Source organism: Alosa alosa, chromosome 20, assembly GCF_017589495.1.
Source record: "Alosa alosa isolate M-15738 ecotype Scorff River chromosome 20, AALO_Geno_1.1, whole genome shotgun sequence".
NCBI classification, from domain to species: domain Eukaryota; kingdom Metazoa; phylum Chordata; class Actinopteri; order Clupeiformes; family Clupeidae; genus Alosa; species Alosa alosa.
The window spans coordinates 11,593,170-11,607,238 of record NC_063208.1 but is presented as its reverse complement, the minus strand read 5'-3'; the positions used below and the strand labels follow the sequence as shown (position 1 = coordinate 11,607,238).

The window sequence follows — 14,069 nt, the reverse complement described above, 5'->3', positions numbered from 1 at the left end:
CCATAACTTCTTTGGACATGAGGTGCAACAACAACAATGAGGGGTAATACAATATTTAGTTTATTGCTGAATCCATCATTATTATAATGACTTGTTTAACCAGCATTATCATTTACATCAGTAGAGCAAATGTGCTGAACTGGATTACACAGTGTATGGATATATATATATATTTAAAAAAAATATTCGTACAAATCACACAAGATATTCTATTCCATTAAGAGTCTTCCTTCTCCTGATATCTGTAATAAAATCATAGAACATTGGGTTAATTAAGTACATCCATGGTAAAGTGAGATTTGCTTAGAGATGTGTAATCTCAATGTATACAAAAGCTGCAAAATGTGATTTACCTGCAATGTAGACAAGTGAAGAAGACCGTCTGCCCTTCATCAGCTGACCTCATTTGACGTGTGTGGTAAACCATTCCTTCTTTGTTACATCTGGAACACCGCCTGTCAATCTGGGAGCGAAGGGAAAAGGGAGTCAAGCAGGCTTGGAATTTCACCATTTTAGGGGCAAGAACACTTGGCCTTCAGTTGGGCATATTTAGTGGGGGGCACAAAGGCCACATGTCAGGGCACCAAGGCCAAAGTTAACTATACAGTAGTAGGCTATAAAAATGATTGAAGTTGTATTTAGCCTAATCACAGCAGTAGACCTGCATCACTACTTGAAACATTACAAAAACATGAAACATGACATATTACAAAGAACTGTAAATCATCTGATCATCTAATATTTACAGATATCTAGGCTATATTTAACATTTATTTTATATTTGGCCTGTTATGAAATCATGTATTGAACAATTTAAGCAATTTAGGGGCAGCTGACCAGTAGGCACGGCTGAAGTGCCCTTGAGCAAGGCACCTAACCCCTCACTGCTCCCCGAGCGCCGCTGTTGTTGCAGGCAGCTCACTGCGCCGGGATTAGTCTGTGCTTCACCTCACTGTGTGTTAAAGCAACACCAAAGCACTTTTCCTGTCGCACGCACGCTATTTGTTTATCCAGCACTGGCTTTGGAAATAACAGACGAGGTTTACAGACAAGATAGAGTAGGTTGCATGATTTTATGAAAGTATGATGTATTGCGACATCAGAAGCAAGTCAAATTTGTAGTTTCTTATGTCTCATTCCATCGAACTACAGATCCGCTACCCGATCTGGCAAACTTGCATAGTGCAGTTATAGCCGATAGAGGGTCACGAAGAGAATGCAGAAGTGCCGTTCACTCTGTTACAAGTTGATGAACCACTGAAACGATTTTGGAAACAATATTTTAAGGTAAAAAAAACTCTTTGGTGTTGCTTTAACTGTGTGCTGAGTGTGTTTCTAATTTACGGATTGGGATAAATGCGAAGACCAAATTTCCCTCACGGGATCAAAAGAGTACAGTATATATACTTATACTTACTAAGCACAGTTCAGCTTTAAAAAAACTCAAATAGCCTAGATGCATGCTTAGAATTTTGTGATCATTAAGGCTACTTTCAAACCCTTAGTCAGCTCTATATCCTCTGATTTTATTATTTACCGACATCTAGGCGATATTTGTAACATTTATTTTGTATTTGGCCTGTTATAAAATCATGTAGAAAAAATTAAACACATTGTGAAACTTAAACATGCATGTTGAAATTTGCTGCAAATTCAAAATCGGATTACTCTGGAACGACTTACTATTTGTCAATAAGTTTTATACAGTAATTTTCTTGTAAGGAACCATACTTTTGAATTTTCAGATGTACTTTTGACCCCATTCTTCCTTGCATGTTTGTCCTAAAGCTACCAGAAGTATCCAATGTAAAAATATCATTATCCCAAATCTAAACAAATGTAACGAGCGCACATCCAAAAGTAGGTGCTGGATAAAAAAAGTAATATCGTAAAAATAGGAAGGAATATTCGCACACAAGCTCCCCTTCTTTTTGTTAAAAAATTGACCCATGATCTTGCGATCTCCCACCATCACTTAAGCAATGTGTATCATTTTTCAGAGATAATGTAAGGGTCTCTAGGGTTTCTGTAAGAGGTGACTGTTAACACTCAATTTAGGAAGACTACATTTAGTCAATCAGATTTTTCATTTACAACAGTAGATAAGTGGAACATAATTCGACTTCATATTAGAACATTATTAGATTCATATTGTGTAAGTCTCAGCAGTTTTGAAATGTCATTAAAGACTATGTGATCATTGATCTTTCTATAACATGGAATCTATATATTTTTGTATACTGATTTATATGTTATGTAATGCTTGTGTGCTGTTAAGACTCTATCTGTTTTGATAGTATTGTGTGTATTGTTGATAGTATGGTCTATACTCTGGTACAGGGCTTGAACTGTGCATGGCCCCTGACAAATAAACTAATAAACTAAACTAAGTATTCCCTGAGAAATTCCACGCAGAGTTTCATTTTTGTTTGGGGGCAGGCTGTCTGCACTTTGTTTGTTTCCAGTTTTCAGAGCCCGGGCTGCCTACAGAGACCAGGTTTTTTACAGTGTAATCACGAAATGGGGAGCCAGCAGTCGTGGGGAGATGATTGCTGAATGTGACAATAAAATGAATGGCCTTGAAATCACGTAAAACCCCTTACTGCGCCTTTAAAGTAGTAATGCAATGAGGAATTTCCCATTTTGTCAATTGTTAACATACTGGGTAACATAAGGGGGTACCAGTGATTATGTCTATCCATAATTCAATAGACATGTCTCAGGCTCAAAGTTTTATATGATAAGACATAAAAAAGAGGGTTGATTGGAGAAATAAGCAAAAATCTGAGACCATGGTGTTAAGGCTGTTTGAGCTGATATGGAATGACCCTTACATTACCATCAAGTGTTGATAAGTAATTTGACCTTACAGTCATATAAGAATATGCTAGTTGTCATATCATCATAAATATGCTGTCATGCTTACCACAGGGCCTTTTAGCTCAGAATCTTCCTCACTCTCTCCAGTGCTGACCATCGGTTCTAATGGGTTGAACACTACAGACGATGTTATGACTTGATTTGCTATTTCTGAAAGAGAAGTTGACAGCTTCAGGAACTCATTAAGGACTGATGCCATCTCGATTCTTAAGTGTTTCAGGATAAATCTTCAAAACGCTGCTAAAACACACACACACACAACCAACCATCCAACCAACCATCCATCCATCCATCACGACTCACCCCGAACAGGGATAATAAAGGCACAGCGGGGACATGTAATGGTATCTGGTGCTCCTGGTAAAGGGAGCACATTTCCACATTCTGGGCAAAAGTTTGGATCTCCGCCAAAACAAGACATTTCTGCAACAGAAAAAAATAGTCATGTGAAATGTGTACGTTAATGGCAGGTAAGCGAAAGAGATCCTTACTCGTTTTATCAGAGACGTTGATATTTACCCTAATCTGACAAAACTACAGATTCCGTATTAGATAGACTACATAAACCTACATTGGACAAAATGTAACTTTACTAAAAGTTATGCATCACATACAAGTCAGTCCTCACCACTGTTGTTCCTTATGTTTGTTTTCAGAGACTCTTTAATTTTCAGTTTTTCACGTGGAAGACACAGACAGACAGACAGCAGCCCCCCCCAAAATGCTGAGGTCCTTAGTGGAGAGGGACGCGTGTTGATGACGCAAACATAGACGCACCAAGAGAAAAGCAACCATCACAATTTGCTGCAAATTTTGAAGGTAATACATCCGTTTAGGCTGTGAATTCTTCTACATATTAATAATACATATAAATGTAGTTTCATTTTGACCATTTCATTTTGCAAAGAATGTCTTCATGAATTGAAAATGGAGTCTTCATTCCCTTTATGCATGGCCGTTAACGTGAGCTGTATGATGCCGATGGGGGTTAGCTAGCTAGCTACTGATCGTGTCGGTCTCGGACAGCCCTTGACAGCCGAATGATGGCTGTGTGTAATGTTAAGGTATACAGTGACAACATGTGCATTCGTAATGGAGGACTAGACCTATATTCCAAATTAAGTCGTAATGTTAAATGTGGGTTAGCAGGGGGACGTGCTCACATAGGAAAGTTCCACAGAACAGGTTAACTTGGAGTCTTTTTGCATTGGATTTGCATCTTAAATGTAACCCGTTGGTTTTGTTCACAGTCGTAATGGCTGAGAACGATGTGGAGAATGAGCTCTTGGACTATGAGGAGGATGAAGTGGATACCGCAGGGGGCGTCGGAGATGGTGGGTTGGGAGGAGGGACGGGAGACGCCATGTCCATGCAGAAGGCGGCGGTAAAGGGTTCATATGTGTCCATCCACTCCTCTGGCTTCAGGGACTTTCTGCTGAAGCCAGAGCTGCTGAGGGCCATAGTGGACTGCGGCTTTGAGCACCCATCCGAAGGTAAGCCGTTCTGAACCGTGAGTGCAGCCCTAATTGCAATCAGTCCATGGAGTGTCAGTCTAATTTTAACTCTGATTCCTCTGTCACTTTTTCTGTCTCTGTCTGTCTCTACACCTCTCTCTGTGTCTTCAGTTCAGCATGAGTGTATTCCCCAGGCCATTTTGGGAATGGATGTGCTGTGCCAGGCCAAGTCCGGTATGGGGAAGACAGCCGTATTTGTACTGGCCACACTGCAGCAGCTGGAGCCGGTTACTGGTCAGGTGGGTGTGCGAGTGTTTTCATGTGATGACCTTTCTGTCTGCCTCTGTCCACCCTATTAAACTATAACCAGGTGTACTTCCAGTCATATTCCTGAAACAACTACAGATTCTCTGTACGTCAGCATGTTGATTTCTAGGCTTGCTTTGTTTACGTTACTTTAATTACTTTCTTCTGCTTTGATTTGTTGCAGGTGTCAGTGCTGGTGATGTGTCACACACGAGAGTTGGCCTTCCAGATCAGCAAAGAGTATGAGCGCTTCTCCAAGTACATGCCCACTGTCAAGGTACAGCCAGCAGAGGGCATTGTCACTGTGTCATTAGCTGTGTCTCAAACCGCCTACTTGCACCCTTCAAATACTTAGTTTTAAGTATACAGTGCAGATATTGGGACAATACTAACCATCGAAAAGTGGGCACCACGGAAGTAAGCGCTCAGAGCACACTAGCAGTGTACTGATAGAAGTATTGTCTTATATGATTCAGTGAGCCACAGCTGTTATTCTGTAGCACACATGATGCACATGCTTTTCAATGCCTGCAGTATTAAAGAGCAGCTCCTATAGAAACAGTCCTTTTCCATCATTAGCCTAGAGTGAAATCAAGAGATGATAATTGATGATGATGATGATGATGATGATGATAATAATACTAATATTAATAATAATAATAATAATAGAACATACAGTAGATAAGATAAGTAGATTACCCTCTCAGAGGGATGCTGGGGAGAAGGGATGGTGGAAATGGGGATGGGAGGACAGGGGTGAAAAAAAAGAGATGATAATTTCACACTGACATTGTTAAAACATGCAGAGACATAGAATGACACATACAGAACAGGATCATTATTCTCTTGGTTGTATCCTATGCCAGTAATTCCTGTTAACTGACCATGAGAGGAGGTCTTTGTCGTACCTCACTTGTGTTGTCTCCTGAGTCTGTCTTGTCTTACCTCCTCTCCTCTGGTCTGTTCTCTAGGTGGCTGTGTTCTTTGGGGGTCTGTCCATCAAGAAGGACGAGGAGGTTCTGAAGCGAGAGAGTCCCCATGTAGTGGTGGGGACGCCAGGGCGCATCCTAGCCCTCTCCCGCAACAAGAGCCTCAACCTGCGCCACATCAAGCACTTCATCTTGGATGAGTGTGACAAGATGCTAGAACAGCTTGGTGAGTTGATCGCGCGCTTAGTTGTTTCAATTAGCAGGAAGTACACAACCTAACTATTGAAAATGGCACATTCTATCATTAATGTCAAGGCGAGTGTTGCCAGCACACATACTTGCTCGCAGCTCGGCTCGGGACTAGCTTAGAACTTGTATGCTTTCATAAATGATTTAATGAACTGCAGAGTTATTATATATGAATGAATGACAAATGAGAGACTGTAGTCATAATTTATGGATGGTTAGGAGCTTAGGTTGAATAGGAAGTGATGTAATTTTTTGCACTTAGAATGAAATGATTTAGGAAACTTCTTCTCTCTCCAGACATGCGTCGTGATGTGCAGGAGATCTTCCGCATGACTCCCCACGAGAAGCAAGTCATGATGTTCAGCGCCACCCTCAGCAAAGAGATCCGCCCTGTCTGCAGGAAGTTCATGCAAGATGTAATTAAGCTCCTCCTTCCGCACCGCCTATCCAGTCTGCTGTGGTCATGCCCGCTGACCAACTCCACCCTAAACACAAGACGGGGCAGGGTTCCCTCACCTGGCTGATCGTGTAGTGTGACAGTGGTGTCCTCATTGAAAGATCACAGAAACGCATACTCAATGAATGAATCCACCAGCACGTGGCTTTAGCGTTCGTCCGTGAGGTTAGCTGCACAGTTTGCAGAGCCACAAGTTTGGCCTCCTGCCCGTTTCGATGGCCACACTCAGTCCAAATTAAACTAAGCAGTAAGACCATCTCTACATAACGTTCAACAACAACACAGCCACTGCTTAGATAGTTGAACCCGCATGTTCACAGTTGGTTTATGGTTCAAATGTTCTTGGCAGAACCTGACCATTTGGCAGACCAAAACAGAAATAATCTAAACGTCATCGTTACCAAAGCAGCCAAAGCCTGCTGATGGATGTCATTCTCCGAGTCTTCCCACTTCGGAAGCAGGAGGGCAGAGCTTGCCCTTAACTCGACAGATAGAAATCGTGCTAACATATAGACAACACAGCGATCAAAATCCCCCTCTAGGAAGTATGGGGAGATAGCCGTTCTAAATAGCCAGTGACCATCATGAGCTCTGTGAAGTCTGTGGCATCACAAAGCGCCAGGACGTCCCAGGGTGTCATTGAGTCTTCGACATGAGAAATCCAGAGTATTATAACCGTGTAGAGTCGACTGCCGTACCAAACAGGTTGGAGAAAAGAATGGGAAGTGGTGTGTTTGCAAGGAAACGTCAATGCCACCATACCTGTTATTAGAAAAACGGGCCATGAATGCGAACGCAACGCGAGATAAATGTCGAAATGAGAGATTGCGCGGGTGAGAGGGAAAGAGAGAGATGAGGGGGAGAAGAGCAGCGGAAGACCGTTTCGGGAGGGACGAAAGGTCAGAGTAAGACAGGGAGAGTACCGCGGTCCAGCGAGAACAGAAGTAACATCTTCTGTCAAGTAAGCGATAAAGGAACCGCAAACCTGTCGAATAACTTGTAAACGGATAAAAACAACACAATTCTGTCGAATGTTACGAAGCGGTTATAGAATACAAGCGAATATATCAATTTGAATCTCTGCGAAGCAAAAATGTCAACTCAATCAGTACCAATCTTGGTTGCATAAGCACACCTTGACTTCCCAACCCACATACAGAAGCATACAGCACACACAGAGGCCTACCATGTACGTTTCCCAGACATCAACGGGCCCCGCCCAGCCAAGGCCATCCATAAGAAGCCCTTAGGCTGTGAGGAGCTGGGAGGTCAGGAGGGTGAGTAAAGGCAGTCGGGGTAGCCAGGGGTGAAGGAAGCCCACTTGCCCCTGTGAGAAGCCTAGACAGTCAGTGGGTGGGTGCCCCAGCAGATGTCCCCAGACACAATATAGACCCTTTCAAGAGAGTTCCATTATCAGCATCATAGTTGTTCCCACAAGGCTTCCGTTTTAACATTCCATATGTTATCTTAATGCAGAGGAAGTAGATTGGGCCCAAATAGAACGTTGAAGCATTGTTTTTGTTTATCTTGTTGAAAGGGTCTATAGTGACACACTGATCTCAGAATCTCAGGATTAGAGGCGGCTCAGCTGAAGACTTGGAGTGACAGACAGACCAGAGACTAGTCAGCTGCTGTTTAGAGCTGTGGGGTCAGGCTAGTGACATGTAGACAGGGTCTGAGGTGGAGGGTGCAAGATCAGTGACCTGTAGGATTTTGGGTCAGGCTGCAGACATGGTTTTGGATAGTTGTCCCTGAGGTAAGTGACATTGGCCTTATTCAGCAATGCTATGGACAGAGCTGCTTGGTTATGGACAGTGGATGGGCCTTTTAACAACCTTTCATTTGCTGAAATTACACTAATTAGGCAGGAAACGTTCACTTTATATCACACTAGAGTACAAATTGGTGTGATTTTTAGTGCTACTCACTATAGATATACTTACCATTAAAAGCCTGTTCATGCATTGCTAAATCAAGTGCTTTGAAGAATAGATAAGAGAGTGGGTGTGTGTATATCAAGAGTGGTGTGGTTGGTTGCATCTCTCACCCAGATCTGTAGTTGTGAAGTAGTGCAGAGTAGATGCATCAATGAGAGTGTGAGTGGCTGTGTGTGTCTGTCTGCATGTGAAGGTGCATGGCAGTGTGTGTCTGTCTGCATGTGTAGGTGCATGGTTGTGTGTGTTTGTGTCTGTATGTGGATGAATAGGTATGTGTATGTTTGGGTGTATGGAAGCATGTGTTTTTGTGTACATAGATGTAGGGGTGTCCCGATCCAGCTTTTTGCACTTCCGATCCGATACCGATATTGTAGCTTTTAGCATCGGCCGGTACCGATACCGGCCAGTCCAAGCATGTATTAAAGATTAAAGATATTTACTTATTTTGTTGTTATACTCATGTTGAAAAGGGTTTTACTCTTAAGAACAACTAGCCAACTTAATTAGGTTAGTTTGAATAATCCACAATGGTTGGTATGAGAAGCTGACCTGTTTATTCTTAACAGGGTTAAATAAACACAAAATAATAAATAGTCAATTAACCACACAAACTGAATTGGCATCGGTGCTCTACTCTTGAACAACAAGAGTGTAAACCAAGGCTTAAAAAGCCATCAGTGCAAACAATATTGTAAACTGTATAAAAAAAAGCAAAACACACAGAAAAGCTGAGTAGAAAATAAATAGTCAATTAACCACACAAACTGAATTGGCATCAGTGCTCTGAGTGTAAACCAAGGCTTAAAAAAGCCATCAGTGTAAACAATATAAAATTATACATATTTGCAACACACACAAAACCTGAGTAGAAAATAGTCAAATTACCACGCACACACCGAATTGGCTATAACAACCCAAATAACTGTCACGCCTTCTACAGTATTGCTATCTCCTCCGCACTTTACTGCTCCATCTCCATACTCCCTTCAATTTCTACTGTTTGCCCTGGCTGCAGTCTGAGCATGATGGGGAGATTCTTCTTCACAAAGGTGATCATTTCTTCATGCTCAGGTGTCCGCCTGCTCATGTGCTCATCAATGATAAGTGAGACTGCGCTAAAAAGCCTCTCACTGTTGCGTTTTAAAAGCGAAACTGATGCCACAACTGGGTTTGCTGAAGTAACCTAGGCTACAGGCTGCATTTATTACAGAAAATCAAACAACATAGTAAGTAGGCCTATCTACACTATTTAGAGACAGGAGCTTAAGTTTACCGCGACAACAGCTGTCACTAATTCACATCGTCGTAGGCTGCGCCGATGAACAGACTAAATGGTAAAAAAAAAGTTATGATAGCCTACTGGAAGCTTCTACCCTTTTGGTAGAAGAGTTGTTGTCTAAGGTGCTAGTTGTTAGCGATTGACCAGGTTGCTTTTTGAAATGAAATGCGTTTGTTAGGCTAGCCGATTGTAAAAATAGGGAAATTAAAGTGCGTGCTGTGCCTATACATTACACAAACAATCTTAAATCGCGGAGATAACATTCGTTAGACAGGCAAAGCTGTCAGCAGCAACATGCATAAGAGCCTTAATAGTAAGAGGTTAATGTTAACCGCACATTAGGCTATATTAATTCAACTGTGACACAACATGTTTGCTCGATAACTTTAAAGTCTTAGTGGGACATGCACAGACAAGTGGGATGCTGGACAGGTCGCTTTAGGTGTGCTGAAAAACGCGGACCGGATTTTGGGGGAAAAGCTGAAAAAAATGGAATGGACATCGGTGCGCTGGAAAACACGGACCGGAGTTTTGAAAACAAACTGGATCCGGGAGTCCGGATCGGGATTTTCCCGTGCAGGCCGATCCCATATTGATATGAATTTTTTGCTAATATCGGCGGCCGATCCGATCCAAATATCGGATCGGGACATCCCTACATAGATGTATAGAAGTGTATGTGTGTGTGTGTGTGTATGGGATGGGAGGGGAGGGTGTGTCTAACTCCCATCCCCTCTCTCTTTCTTTTTCATTTCCCTTTCCTGTCGTCTCCTGGCCTCTTCCCTCTTCTGCTGCGTTTCTTCCTCCTCTCTCTCTCTCTTTCTCTCTCTCTCTATCACTCCCTCCTGACACTGTCCCACACTCTCTTCACTTTTCACAACCAACCAACACCCCTTCAACTGCAACCACCTTCTCCTCCTCTTTCCCCTTCTCCACTTCCTCCTCCACCTCTCCTCCCTCCACCCCCGACCCTCCCTCGGCCCAGCCCATGGAGGTCTTTGTGGATGACGAGACAAAGCTGACACTGCACGGCCTGCAGCAGTACTACGTCAAGCTCAAGGACAACGAGAAGAACAGGAAGCTCTTTGACCTGCTTGACGTGCTCGAGTTCAACCAGGTACAGCAGCAGCACCGTTTGAGGCAGGAGAACACATGGGTGACGGAGACAGAAGCAGGACTGGCCCTAGAGGAGCTTTGTGGTCTAAGATGGAACATTCCGGGGCCTAAAGTGCCTAATATTATCTTGAGCTCCATAGTCTAAAGTCCTCAGTCGGAATTCAGGCATGGCCCAGGACTATTAAGATTTTTTAGAAGATTATTACATGTAACAATTGAAAATTAAATGAAAAATGACTGGTATAGAATTGTCCCTTCCTTTAAACCCTGTAGATTCAAGGCCAGTGAAAGCCATTTTGTATGCATGTTATAATGGCAACTGAGTGTTTGTGGGGTGAATCTTTGTGCAAGTTTGGATGTGTTGCATCTGATTGTGGTGTGTGTGTGTGTGTGTACACGTACATACACATGTGTGTTTCTGGTGGGTTAGGTGGTGATCTTTGTGAAGTCGGTGCAGCGTTGCATTGCTCTAGCTCAGCTGCTGGTGGAGCAGAATTTCCCGGCTATTGCCATCCACCGGGGAATGCCACAGGATGAGAGGTATGTGATGGACTAACAAAACCTGTGGTGCAAGCATTACCATAGACCATGCAGTAGGTAGTCTTGACGTTTAGCACTAGTCAAACCTGTAGTGTATGATAAAGGCCTGGGTGTGTTCTGCAGAGCAGGCATAACTACTTAACAGAAATTCCTTTTTCTGCTGTTAGTGAATGTGTGTGTGAGATGTCTGTATGCTACTGAGGCCTTGAATTTCCCCTTGGGGATCAATAAAGTATCTATCTATCTATCTATCTGTCTATCTATAATGGGTTAACACAGTGTTGGTTGTTGCAGGCTGTCCCGCTACCAGCAGTTTAAAGACTTCCAGCGGCGGATCCTGGTGGCCACTAATCTGTTTGGCCGAGGGATGGACATCGAGAGGGTCAACATTGCCTTCAACTATGACATGCCAGAGGACTCGGACACATACTTGCATAGGGTGAACATCCTCTCACCAACCAGCGCGTAGTTCATTTAAGGATTCTGAATGAAATATGAAGCCCATTGTTTGCTTTGCCTGTCAGCTGTACCTTTACTTTACATTACATTACATTACATTTGGCTGATGCATTTTTAACCAAAGCGACTTACAACATGGTAAACAGTTTAAGTTTTAAAGCAATTCTCAACAATTTTAGGACAATTTAAAAACGGTAGAGTACAGTAAGAATAAGTGCATCAGTGAGTGCTGTTTTTAAACCTTTTATATTCCTCTTTGTTTGTCTCTCTCCTTCCCGCTGCTTTAATGAATCAATCTCCCCTGACCTAGGTGGCACGCGCAGGCCGATTTGGGACGAAGGGTCTGGCCATCACATTTGTGTCCGACGAGAATGATGCCCGCATCCTGAACGATGTGCAGGACCGCTTTGAAGTCAACATCAGTGAACTGCCCGAAGAGATCGACATCTCCACCTACAGTAAGTACCACTCAGGAGACATCCACTCAGCAGCCCGTTTGAGCCATGGACTCAGGCTAATGATGCCTCTACTCTTGAGCCCACGAACCATGGGGCTGACGGTTCTCAAAAGCAAAATCAATCAAATGGAAGTAATAATAAACACATGGCTTTGTCTCTCTCTCTCTCTCTCTCTCTCTCTTTTCTGTCTTGTAGTTGAACAGAGCCGGTGAAGTGGTGAGGACGGCAGGAGACGTACGCAGAGGGGCATGAGCCCTGACTGTTCTCCAGATTCTAACTCTGTTTGAAAGGATCAGACTTCAGTGTTAGCCAGAGCCTGGCCAAGCAGGATCCAACCACCAGTTTTCCCAGAGTTTTTGGCTGTAGTGACGTAGGCTTCTTTTAGGTTCCCTTTGCTGAACCATGAGTTTTGAGTGATGTGCTTCAGCCATGATGTGCTACTTCCGTTAATCGTGGGATTTATTTGCGACGGCATTTTTGCCGTTTTTTTTCCTTCCAGTTTTACTTTCTATTACTTTCAGATGTTTCCAAATGTTCTAGTTATGTACGTGTGGTAGACACTGGTGGCAGGTGATATAATATAATTTGTAGTACCTGTAGCTTGTGGCATGCGTCACTTGCTTGACACAAATAAAAAGTGTTTGTTTTGTCTAAACGTCTCGCAATACTTATTGTGTGATGCAAGCTCACTCTGTTGACACTGCTTTAATGAAAACAGCCTGGCAGCTGTGTTCCTGCAGGACTATATAAAAATATGGAGTGGAGTTTTCTTGTAAAGGATTGACTCTTGGTGACAAACAGTACTGTCCAAAGGTTTTGAGCAGGTCTCAAAAAAAAGTTTTATTCTTCCATATTAGTGTGTCTATATTTAGAGTTCTACACAATCTTTTGTAAACACTTTATGTTGACTGATAACCAAAAAATATACATCTATTCATGTAGACCACCTTGGTTGATTCAGAACAGTGAAATGTTACCGTATCACTGAAGCAGTCAGTATGTATACCATCTGCACTGCCTGCACTGTGACATGTGTGTCAACACCATAAAATCATAAAATACCTACTCCATTAGGTCTTGTCCCTTTACCTCCACACGTGCATGTGATGTTTCACACCTTAAGGTTACAAACCATATAACTGGAGTTTGGAATCTATCCAATCATCACAAAATCACAAACCTCTGCCCATATAGGCACATTTTTAGTGGTGCAGATGTGAGTAAAGGAACTCATTCAGCATTAGTCAGCACCATGACTTTCTGGGACAGGAAGACAGAGATATAAACAGGAAATCAAGTCACGAATGTAAGAGGTAAGGGACAGTTTTTAAACCCCTCAGAGTATGTCTGAAAGCTTTGTCCCGAATCTGCATGAAACATTTAAGACGCTAAAAATACACATTCCCTCTGTGAGACATAAGAGCAAGGCATAGACAAGATACACACACCTTGGGAGTATCAGCATTAGACAAATATCAAAATAGTGGATTTTATTCTCAATGTATTAAAGTTATAAACATGTCAGGCAGTGGTTTTACATGTCATCAGAGCGACTTCTGAATCAATCACACTTCTCTCAAAATCTCAGTACAGTACATATAATTATATTACCATTTAACTCTCAACACCAACAACTCATGTAATCATCCGGTGGATTGAAAAAATAATGTAGAGTAACAATAGCCATTGGTTTTGCAACAAACCAACATTTATTAGCTTTTTTTCTGAATATAATGGGAATTCACCAAGTGCCAGTTTAGACATGAAGCTGGTTTACTGACACCGGCATGACGTCACAGACGATGCATGAGGGTGATGAGCCTGCCTCCTCCTTGCACCAATCAGAGCAGCCTTTATCAAAAGGGCCTGGGTGATGTTTTTTTGTTTGTTTGATATTTAAAAAAAAAAAAAGTATTTTTCTGTCCCCAATACATTAATCAAAATAAACAATAATCATTATTTTATAATAATAATAAGTTTACTTATAATATTGACTATTTGATCT

At 42.3% G+C, this 14,069-nt stretch overlaps 2 protein-coding genes and 1 long non-coding RNA gene across 3 annotated transcripts; 1 reads left to right on the top strand and 2 right to left on the bottom strand.

Moving 5' to 3' along the window:
* Positions 1 to 44: 44 nt before the first annotated feature.
* On the bottom strand, positions 45 to 3,599 carry polr1h (RNA polymerase I subunit H). Its single transcript, XM_048230386.1, has 5 exons — positions 3,509 to 3,599; positions 3,184 to 3,303; positions 2,927 to 3,030; positions 354 to 463; positions 45 to 242 (listed from the first exon to the last, which is right to left on the bottom strand). The coding sequence occupies exons 2-5, from the start codon at positions 3,299 to 3,301 to the stop codon at positions 218 to 220; spliced, it is 357 nt and encodes a 118-aa protein (XP_048086343.1). The 5' UTR covers positions 3,302 to 3,303; positions 3,509 to 3,599; the 3' UTR covers positions 45 to 217.
* Positions 3,587 to 12,719, top strand: ddx39b (DEAD (Asp-Glu-Ala-Asp) box polypeptide 39B). Its single transcript, XM_048230384.1, has 11 exons — positions 3,587 to 3,699; positions 4,131 to 4,373; positions 4,506 to 4,633; positions 4,825 to 4,917; positions 5,612 to 5,795; positions 6,116 to 6,234; positions 10,477 to 10,608; positions 11,038 to 11,147; positions 11,442 to 11,586; positions 11,917 to 12,064; positions 12,260 to 12,719. The coding sequence occupies exons 2-11, from the start codon at positions 4,136 to 4,138 to the stop codon at positions 12,274 to 12,276; spliced, it is 1,314 nt and encodes a 437-aa protein (XP_048086341.1). The 5' UTR covers positions 3,587 to 3,699; positions 4,131 to 4,135; the 3' UTR covers positions 12,277 to 12,719.
* On the bottom strand, positions 5,036 to 5,676 carry LOC125285780. The gene is made up of 3 exons (XR_007192060.1): positions 5,586 to 5,676; positions 5,340 to 5,354; positions 5,036 to 5,220 (listed from the first exon to the last, which is right to left on the bottom strand). It is a non-coding gene; the product is annotated as an uncharacterized LOC125285780 (long non-coding RNA).
* Positions 12,720 to 14,069: the final 1,350 nt, after the last annotated feature.

Bases quoted from the DNA above. Each gene is read 5' to 3' on its own strand.
- ddx39b (XM_048230384.1), top strand. From the start codon at position 4,136: ATGGCTGAGAACGATGTGGAGAATGAGCTCTTGGACTATGAGGAGGAT. The intron at 4,634-4,824 runs GTGGGTGTGCGA...GATTTGTTGCAG, and splicing joins TGGAGCCGGTTACTGGTCAG to GTGTCAGTGCTGGTGATGTG. The intron at 6,235-10,476 runs GTAATTAAGCTC...CCCTCGGCCCAG, and splicing joins GCAGGAAGTTCATGCAAGAT to CCCATGGAGGTCTTTGTGGA.
- polr1h (XM_048230386.1), bottom strand. From the start codon at position 3,301: ATGTCTTGTTTTGGCGGAGATCCAAACTTTTGCCCAGAATGTGGAAAT. The intron at 3,031-3,183 runs GTGAGTCGTGAT...CTTCTCTTTCAG, and splicing joins CTTTATTATCCCTGTTCGGG to AAATAGCAAATCAAGTCATA. The intron at 243-353 runs GTAAATCACATT...ATTTTATTACAG, and splicing joins TTCACTTGTCTACATTGCAG to ATATCAGGAGAAGGAAGACT.